The 11,002-nt window shown below is 37.2% G+C and overlaps 1 protein-coding gene across 1 annotated transcript; it reads left to right on the top strand.

The window, feature by feature from the left end:
- Positions 1-6,637: 6,637 nt before the first annotated feature.
- Positions 6,638-11,002, top strand: trappc1.S (trafficking protein particle complex subunit 1 S homeolog; the record flags this gene model as incomplete). The annotated part of the gene is given in 4 exon segments (NM_001095447.1): positions 6,638-6,736; positions 8,143-8,213; positions 9,503-9,641; positions 10,543-11,002. Coding segments are annotated over 4 exon segments (438 nt in total). The 3' UTR covers positions 10,672-11,002.

Here is an 11,002-nt window from a genome sequence, read left to right on the forward strand (position 1 = left end):
ACTGCTGAGGTTCCGTACGTTCCCTCGACGCCATCTTGCTCCACTCATCAAGTCGGCCGTTGAAATTGTCACGCGGCCATCTTTGTACACACGACGACTGACTGAAGTGGACCTTTCTACAAAGAAGCTTTCGAGCATTGTTGGTGTCGTTAACATGTTCTTTAACAGTGTGCTCATTTAATCTTAACGAGGGCTTCTTGGGAAAATAGCCGCCATCTTTATTGTGGGCGAGGCTGCAAAATGGCGGAAGAAGTTCAGAGTTACAATTAGGAGGAAGCAGCGGGAGGACCCGGAAGTGCTCAGAGTGGACAAGATACTGCAGAGTGAGTGCATTATATTATGTCAAAATGCAATGTCATTGCCTGGGATTTGGGGACTATTAAATAACTTGCGGTGCTGTGGTCCCAAAACAAGAGTTTAAGGCGTGACACTGACACATGGCTCCATTCAGGGTAATAGCTTGGGGGTTATTATTCTAACAGCAGCACAGCAGGCAAAGCTTCATTGGTTGCTATGGGTTACTGCACTCACAGATCCTCGGGGCTACAGGCGTGCTTTTTATTAGCCCCTCCAGATCATTGGCCTAGAGTAGGGTTGTCACCTTCTCTGGAGAAAAATACCTGCCTTACTTTATTCATACCTCCCAACTGTCCTTTTTTTGGAGGGACAGTCCCTCTTTTGACAGCTCAACCCGCAGTCCCTCATTTGTACTGGAAAGTCCCTCTTTTCTCTGCACTGAACAGCCAGAAAAAGAAACAAAGTTTCTCACTTAATTGGCTTTTAGCAGAGAGCCCAGAAGAGCTAACAGGTGCAAATAAGATACTTTGTAACAATTTTGAGACACAAAAACACAGTTTAGATAAGGAGAAATATTTTCAAACTTTAATAACCTGCCAAATTTTGTAAAACAAACATGGTAATTAGGGGGTGTGACCACAGAAAGGGGTGTGGTCAAAAAATTGCTGCGCTACGTGCGGGAAAAACATTTTTTTGTCCCTCTTTTTACTTCCAAAATGTTGGGAGGTATGGATATTCTTGCTGTATTTTAATATTAATACCATTGGCATCAAGCATCGTTTTTACTGGCCAGGCAAATAAAATACCGGCCAGGTTGCCATCTGCTGGTATATTACAGGCCCGGCCAGTAAAAATGATGCTTGATGCCAATGGTATTAATAGGGAAAAACAGCAAGAATATAGGAAGGCAGGTATTTTTGTCCAGAAAAGGTGGCAACCCTACCTGTGTCTGATATAGGGTTAGTGTAGTACTACCAGCTTGCACACCCTGGCTCTCCGTATCGTGAAAGCCCAGTGCTCACTGAAGAAGGCTTTGGTATCCTCCAATACAGGTAAGTGTAATAGATACAACCGGCACACGGGTCCAACATCAAGCAGGGACAAGCCCTTGTTGTGTTTATTTGCAAAGTGCAGGCATGGCCTGTAAAAAGGATGGTTTATTTCAATGTTATTGATAGGGAAAAAAGATAAATATATAGGAAGTAGGGTTGCCACCTGGCCGGTAAAAATGATGGCTGATCCCAATGTTATTAATAGGGAATAAAGATAAATATATAGGAAGGTCAGTGATCCCAATGTTATTAATAGGGAATAAAGATAAATATATAGGAAGTGCCAGTGATCCAATGTTATTAATAGGGAATAAAGATAAATATATAGGAAGGTCAGTGATCCCAATGTTATTAATAGGGAATAAAGATAAATATTATAGGAAGGTCAGTGATCCCAATGTTATTAATAGGGAATAAAGATAAATATATAGGAAGGTCAGTGATCCCCAATTTTATTAATAGGGAATAAAGATAAATATATAGGAAGGTCAGTGATCCCAATGTTATTAATAGGTGAATAAAGATAAATATATAGGAAGGTCAGTGATCCCAATGTTATTAATAGGGAATAAAGATAAATATATAGGAAGGTCCAGTGATCCCAATTTATTAATAGGGAATAAAGATAAATATATAGGAAGGTCAGTGATCCCCAATGTTATTAATGGGAATAAAATAAATATATAGGAAGGTCAGGTGATCCCAATGTTATTAATAGGGAATAAAGATAAATATATAGGAAATCCCAATGTTATTAATTAGGGAATAAAGATAAATATATAGTCAAGGCCAGTAGGATCCCAATGTTATTAATAGGGAATAAAGATAAATATATAGGAAGGTCAGTGATCCCAATGTTATTAATAGGGAATAAAGATAAATATATAGGAAAGGTCAGTTAATCCAAATGTTATTAATAGGGAAATAAAGATAAATATATATAGGAAGGCCAGTGATCCCAATGTTATTAAAGGGAATAAAGATAAATATATAGAAGGTCAGTGATCCCAATGTTATTAATAGGGAATAAGATAAATATATAGGAAAGGTCAGTGATCCCAATGTTATTAATAGGGCAATACAAGCATAAATTAATATAGGAAGTTCAGAATCTGATCCCACATGACGATATAATTAGGAATAAAGAGAAATATATAGGAAGGTCAGTGATACCCAATTTTTATTAATAGCGAATAAAAGTAAAAGATATAGAAGTCAGTGATCCCAATGTTATTATAGAATAAAGACTAAATATATAGGAAAGGTCAGTCTGATCCCAAGTTAAATAGGAATAAAGAAAAAATATATAGGAAGTCAGTGATATGATCCCAGATGTTATTAAAGGGAATAAGTATTTTAAATGAGATAGGAAAGGTCAGCTGCATCCCAATGTTCATCTAATCAGGGAAATAAGGACTAAATAATCATAGGTAAGGTCAGTGATCCAATTTATTATATAGGGGAATAAAGATAAATATATAAGCCAGCACAGGCTCACGCTGATCCTCCAACGCCAATGTTCATCTTAAATACGGCTGATCATAAAGTTAAATCTATATCTAAGGAACGTCACCTGATCACAATGTATTCAATCTAAATCATGTGGAATAAAGACAACAACTACTATAGCGCACTAACTGGCTCAGCTATGAGACCCCTAGCTCTAGTTAATTACGGATAAAAGACTAAACTTAATAGCGAACATCCAAGTCACGTGCATCCCAAATGCTTATTAAATACGGTAAATAAAGATAAATACCTAATAGGAAAGCCCAGTCTCACTCCCAATCGTCGACTCAATAGGAGAAATAAAGATAACAAATACATATAGGAAATCCAGTGCCTATCCCAATTCGTTCATTAATAGCGGAATAAAAGATAAATTATTAGCACGGATAAAGGTCAGTTGATCCCAATGTTAATTAATAGGGAAAAGATAAATATATAGGGGAAGTCAGTTGATCATGACTTCCCAATGTTAATTAAAAGGGAATAAAGATAAAATATATAGGAAGCTCAGTGCATCCCAATGTTATAATAAGGACTAACCAAGAACTCAAATATATCCAGGAAGCGTCAGTCACGTCCCAACGTATCATTAATAGGGAATAAAAAAATATATAGGATAGGCCAGTATGACTACCCAATGTTATTCAGATAGGAATAAAGATAAAATATAGAGAAGGTCAGTAATGATCCCAATGTTATTAATTAGGGCAATACCAAGATAAATTAATATCAGGAAGGCCACGTGATCCAATGTATTAATAGGAAAATCAAGATCAAATATATAGGCAGAAGCGTCAGTGGATCGCCAATGGATTAATAGGAATAAGCATAAATATATAGGAAAAAGGTCGAGTTGATCCCCAATTTTACGACTTACACACTAGGGAATACCAATCGATAAATAGTATCATGCAAGCTCAGTATCCGCCAATGTTATTAATAGGGAATAAAGATAAATATATAGGAAGGTCAGTGATCCCACATGTTATTAAATAGGAATAAAGATACAATATTTATAAGACAGTCAGTGATCCCAATGTAGTTAATAGGAAAATAAATAAAATATATCAGGGCAAGGCACAGTGATCCCAAATGTTACATTAATCAAGGGAATCTCTAAAGATAAAATAATAGGAAGGTCGAGTGATATCCCAATGTTATTAATAGGGAATAAGATAAATATATAGGAAGCCACTAACGATCCCCACATCGTTATTAATAGCGAAATAAAGATAAATTACTTATACTTTCTTAGCGCGAAGCGTCAGCGATCCCAATGCTTATTCAACTCAGGAATAAAGAATAAACTACCTATAGGAAGGTCACGTTCGATCCCCATGTTATTAATAGGAATAAAGATAAATATATAGGGAAGGTCAGTGATCCCGAATGTTATTTAATAGGGAATAAAAATAAATATATAGAAGGTCAAGTGATCCCAATGTTATTAAAATAGGAATTAAAGATAAAATATATAGGAAGGTCATGAGATGAATCCCCAATGCGTCAATTAGATAGGGAATAGATAAACAATATATAGGAACGTCCAGTGATCCCAATAGTTATTAATAGGAATAAATAGCATAAATATATAGGTTGAAGTTCAGTGATCCCAATGTTATTAATAGGAATAAAGATAAATAATAGCGAAGGTCAGTGATCCCAATTGTTATTAAAGGAGGGAGAATAAAGATAAAATATAGGCAAGGTCAGTGATCCCCCCCCCCTTTATTAATGAGGGGAATAAAGAATAAAATGATATAGAAGGTCAGTTATCCCAATGTGAGTAATAGGGAATAACAGATAAAGTAGTGATAGAAGTCAGTGACCGCAATGTTATAATAGGGGAATAAAGCATAAAAAATAGTTATATGAATGTGCCAGTGATCCCAATGTTATTAAATAGGAATAAAAGATAAAATATAAGGGGTAAGAGTCAGATGATCCAAATGTTATTAATAGAATTAAAATAATGAAGAGGTAGTATGAGGAAGGCAATCGATCCCGACATTATATTAATAGGAATAAATATAAATCAATATAGTGGTGGGAAGTCAGTGATCCCAATTTGTTATTAAATATGGGAATTAAAGATAAATATATAGGAAGGTTCAGTGATCCGCGAAGGTTATAAATAGCATTGAATAAAGAAAATATATAGGAAGTGTCAGTGATCCGGCAATGCTTATTAATAGGGAATAAAGATAAATATATAGGCAAGGCCATTATCTCATAGTATAATAGCGTATATATATATATATTATTATTTATCTAGGAATCTAAAGATAATATAAGGAAACGGCCCACCGAATGATCCCAATTTATTAATAGGAAATCAAGATACAATAATATAGAAGCGTCGTGAATCCCCCATTATATATATATTATAAAGATAAATAATAGGCAAGGTCAGCTGATCCTCACATGTTATTAATCATAATTGAGAATCTAAAGAGAACTATCATAGGAAAGTCAGCGATCCCAATGTTAGTTACATAGGAGGAATAAAGTAACACCATATATGTATTATGATCAAAGTCAGGATATCCCCAATTTCTATTAATAGGGACAACAAGATAAATATATAGGAAGGTCTCGGATTCCCAATGAATATTTAATTAGGGAATTTAAAGATAAATATATAGGGAAGGGTCAGTGATCCCACATTTATTAAATAGGCGAATAAAGATAAATAATATAGGAAGGTCAGTGATCCAATGTTAATTAACTAGGGAATAAAATAAATATATAGGAGGTCAGTATCCCAGTGTTAGTTACACTAGGGAATAAAGATAAATATATAGATAAGGTCACGTAGATCCCAATTTATAATAGAGAATCAAAGATAAATATATAGGAAGGTCAGTGATCCCCAATCGTATTCATAGGGAATAAAAGCAAATAAATACTCATAGGAAGGTCCAGCTGACCCAATGTTATAATGAGGAATAAAGATAAAGAATATATAGCAAGCGTCAGTTGATCCCAATGTTAACCTTAATAGGAATAAAGATTAAATATATAGGAAGGCCAGTGATCCAATGTTATAACTAGGGTGCCTAGAATAAAGATTAAATATATAGGAAGGTACAGATGATACCCAATTTAAGTCACATAGGAAGTAAAGATAAATATATAGGAGCGTTCACGTATCCAATGTTATTAATAGGGCAATAAAGATAAATACGTATAGAAGGTTCCAGTATATGATCCAATTGTTATTAAGGAGCGATAAAGATAAATTATATAGGCGAAAAGCCAGTGATCCCAATGTATTAATAGGGCAATAAAGATTAAACATATAGAGAACCAAGGTCAAGATGATCTCACTGTTACCTTAATACGGGAAATACAAGATAAATATATAGGAAAGGTCAGTGACTCCAATGTTATTAATAGGTGAATAAAGATAAAAATATAATCTCATACTAAGTAGAAGTTCAGATCCCAATGTTATTAATATGGAATAGATAAAAATATATAGGAAGGTCAGTGATCCCAATGGTTATTAATAGGAATAAAAAGATAAATATATGTAGCCAGTTGATCCCAATTGTTATTAATAGGGAATAAAAAGATAAACCTATATAGGCAAGTTCAGCTGATATGATCCCAATGTTATTAATAGGGAATAAAGATAAATATATAGGAAGGCCGGTATTTTTTCCAGAAAAGGTGGCAACCCTAGTTGGGTTCTTCTCATGATGCCCCCCAGACACAGATGAGCCAGTGTTAGTTCCCAGAGCTTTATCATTCATTTGTTTTCCTTCCTTCCCCAGATGACCATCCACAACCTGTACATATTCGACAGGAACGGCATCTGCCTGCACTACAGCGAGTGGAACAGGAGGAAACAGGCCGGCATCTCCAAAGATGAGGTGATGAGACCCATTGCTGTTCATGTTGTGGGTGCGACTGTACTATCTAGTCACATATTTCACTCTTCACCAGGGTTGCCAGGTCTCATTTTCAAAACCAGCCAAAGTCAGTTACAAAACCAGCCCATAACTAGCACAATATCACTGTGAAAAAAAAGTCTAAAAATAAATGAATATAAGAAAATATGGGTTTTTCATATTTTGCCATAAAGCAAAATGGGACAGCTTTGCCTGTCACCAGGGTAGGGTCGCCACCTCATACAAAAAGCCTTGTATACAGACCTATGTATAATTTGTATCAAATTTTGGCACGCTAGAAACCTCTAGTGACCAAACAGATGTATAACATGATACTCCAAAAATTTCTATATGCATGCTTTTGGATAAAAAATATTTTTATTGCATCATATTAAAATATCAAAACAACCCCACATGGAGCCTAATGCGTTTCATGCTTACCTAACACGTAGTCATGTGCTAGGTTAGCATGAAACATGTTAGATTCTACGTGGGGTTGTTTTGTTATTTTAATATGATGCATTAAAAATATTTGTTATACAAAAGCATGCATATAGAAATTTATAGTGTTGCCACCCACCCGGTATCTTACCAGCCTGGCAGGTAAAAATTAAGCTTGATCCCAATGTCATTAATAGGAAAAATGCATAAAAATATAGGCAGGCCAGTAAAATTAAGCTTGATCCCAATGTTATTAATAGGAAAAATGCATAAAAATATAGACAGGCCTGTATTTTTTTCAAAAAAAGGTGCCAACCCTACACCAGAGGACGTAACTACAGAGGGGGCTCAGGAGATGTTGGGGCGCCATAAGGGCCTAATACATATACAATTTCAATAAATATTGGTAAAATCTCTCAACCTCTAGATATTTTGGTGGCCAGCAGATTTTTGCCCCCAAATTGTCTGAAATTGAGGAAAGTCACCAGAAAATGCCAAAGTGCTTAAGAGTGACGGGAGACTGGGGTACAGAGCCCAAAATCTGGTAACTCCCGACTTTTACACAAGTCAGTCCCATTGCATGCTGGGTATTGTAGTCTTACATTAAACTTGGCAAATTGTTAAACAAAAACTATATTACCCAACATACATTGGGAAACACAGGCTTGGCACATTAGGGCAAGAAACAACTTTGGCTGGTTTCCAAAGTACAAATCAGCCAAAGGCCCAAAAAGTAGCCCAAATCTGTCCCTTGGCTAGTTTGTACTTTCAAAACTCGCCTGGGCTTTAAATTAGTAGCCCACTTTGTCTGGAAAAACCACCAACCTGGTAACCCTGCTCTTCACACACCCCCCCGTCCTTATTGCTGCTTTTCTCTGTTCCTAGACTCCATCTCTCTCCCATCCTACCCCATTGCCTCCCGTCTCCCCATTCTTCTCTTTCTGCAGGAGTGTAAGCTCATGTACGGCATGCTCTTCTCCATTCGATCCTTTGTCAGCAAGATGAGCCCAGTGGACATGTATCCTTTGTTTCTCAGTGCCCCCGTCTATTCTGTCTAGTTAGTCTACGTGTAAGGAGATCACCCATCAGTGAATGGTTGTGTTTGCCCAGGATGACTTGAAAGGGAGGTTCACCTTTAAATGAACAATAACACCTAAAAATAAAAGTGTTATAAAGTAATGACAATATAATGGTACAACTGGGGTGTTTGCTTCCGAAAGACTCCTATAGTTTCTATAAACAGGCTGCTGTGTAGCCATGGGGGCAGCCATTCCAGCACAGGATACACAGTAGATAACAGATAAGTACTACTATAGTTTATATAAACAAGCTGCTGTGTAGCCATGGGGGCAGCCATTCAAGCACAGGATACACAGTAGATAACAGATAAGTACTACTATAGTTTATATAAACAAGCTGCTGTGTAGCCATGGGGGCAGCCATTCAAGCACAGGATACACAGTAGATAACAGATAAGTACTACTATAGTTTATATAAACAAGCTGCTGTGTAGTCATGGGGGCAGCCATTCAAGCACAGGATACACAGTAGATAACAGATAAGTACTACTATAGTTTATATAAGTACTACTATAGATCTACTACTTAGTTCTAATCTACTGTCTAGCTGCTGTGTAGCCATGGGGGCAGCCATTCTAACACAGAATACACAGTAGATTAGAACTAAGTAGTAGATCTATAGTAGTACTTATCTGTTATCTACTGTGTATCCTGTGCTGGAATGGCTGCCCCCATGGCTACACAGCAGCTTGCTTATATAAACTATAGTAGTACTTATCTGTTATCTACTGTGTATCCTGTGCTGGAATGGCTGCCCCCATGGCTACACAGCAGCTTGTTTATATAAACTATAGTAGTACTTATCTGTTATCTACTGTGTATCCTGTGCTTGAATGGCTGTCGCCATGGCTACACAGCAGCCTGTTTATATAAGCTATAGTAGTACTTATCTGTTATCTACTGTGTATCCTGTGCTTGAATGGCTGTCCCCATGGCGACACAGCAGTGGAAAGCAAGAGAGCTGAAAAGCAGGAAGTAGTGTTCTGGCTATTATGTTACACATCCAGTCACTTCAGCCTTTATCCATTAGATTTTTGGCTAACTAACTATATTAGATACATTTTTTATTTTGCACAGCCTATCTATTTAATCAGTTTTTTTTTTTTTTTTATACTGAACAATTCCTTTAACACCGTGGTCCACAACTACCCACAACTGCCATGTTGCAAGGTACTCACTGCATCTATCAGGCAGCATCTTGTGTTGTCCTTTAACTAAACCCTTTCAGGAAAGATGGCTTCCTCTGTTTCCAAACCAGCAAGTACAAACTGCATTACTACGAGACGCCCAGCGGCCTGAAGATGATCATGAACACAGACCTGAGTGTGGGGAGCACACGGGAAATCCTGCATCAGATCTACAGTACGGTGAGTGACAAGGGACATTCCTGCCTGTAGATGAAGAACTGAATTAGCCGTGGAACTGTCAGGCTATGGGCACAAAGGCTGTAGTCAGTCTGGTTATTTTTACAGGTTGAGAGAAGCAGATCTGCTCTGTTCCCCTGCTCCATTGATTTCAATCTGATCAGCCTGTGTGCAGTCATACACATCAGAGATGAAGCTGAGCTCAGTATTTGGGCTGATCGGATACGAATCAATGGAGCAGGGGAACTGAGCAGATCTGATTCTCTCAGCCGAAACGTCAGTTTGTTTGTCTACAATAAACTACAGAGAATTAATGTACAAGTCCTGAGAGTGCGGCCTCTTACCATTTTAGTATATTATATATATATATATATATATTAGGGATGCACGAAATCCAATATTTGAGATTTGGCTGAATCCCCAAATTCTTCGTGAAAGATCCGGCCAAGAACAGAATCCGAATTCTAATTTGCATATGCATAGGGACGGGAAAGGAAAATCATTTTTTTTTTACTTTTCTTGTTTTGTGATGAAAAGTCACGTGATTTCCTTCCCCGTCCCTAATTTGAATATGCAAATTAGGATTCAGTTCTGCCAGGCACAAGGATTTGGCCAAATCCTGCTGAAAAAGACTGAATCCTGGATTCAGTGCATCCCTAATATATATATATACACACAGTAGAACCCCCATTTTACGTTTTTCAGGGGACCAGAAAAATATGGTGTAAAATCAGGGAAATGTATTATGTATAATATACTGTATGGGTGGGACCACAACACCAATGTAAAGTGAGGGGAAACTTAAAATCAGGGGATGTAAAATTGAGGTTCCACTGTATAAATATATTGATCCTGCTGTGTTTATTGGCTGTTGGATTAAGGCCCTTCTCTCTGTTCCCCTCAGATATATGTAGAATATGTGGTGAAGAATTCCCTCTGTTCCCTCAGTGAGCCGATCCAAAGTGATCTGTTTAAAACCAAACTGGACAGTTTCATCCGCAGTCTCCCCTTCTTCTCTGCCCGGGCCGGATAAACACAACGTCCCCAGCACAGCGCCCCCTACTGCCCATTCTTCATTACACTCCTCACTGTCATCCAGTTCCATGTTTTGGCGGAATCTGACAAATGAGCTGTGGCTCCAGAAGTTGTCGCTGGAGGGTGTTTAGTGAATACCTGTGCTACACGGGTCTGTCTGTGATCCCTGTGTGTCTGTCTGATACTTCCTGCAATTGGACACCAACACTATTCATCTCTGAATTCTCGTTGTTCTGTTCTTTCACTCCAGTTTGGTACTGGGAGCAAAAGAGTTAATACAAATGTTACAAGATTGACTAATAGAATAAAATGCCCAAGTGGACTCTTCA

Source organism: Xenopus laevis, chromosome 3S (assembly GCF_017654675.1).
Source record: "Xenopus laevis strain J_2021 chromosome 3S, Xenopus_laevis_v10.1, whole genome shotgun sequence".
Classification (NCBI taxonomy): domain Eukaryota; kingdom Metazoa; phylum Chordata; class Amphibia; order Anura; family Pipidae; genus Xenopus; species Xenopus laevis.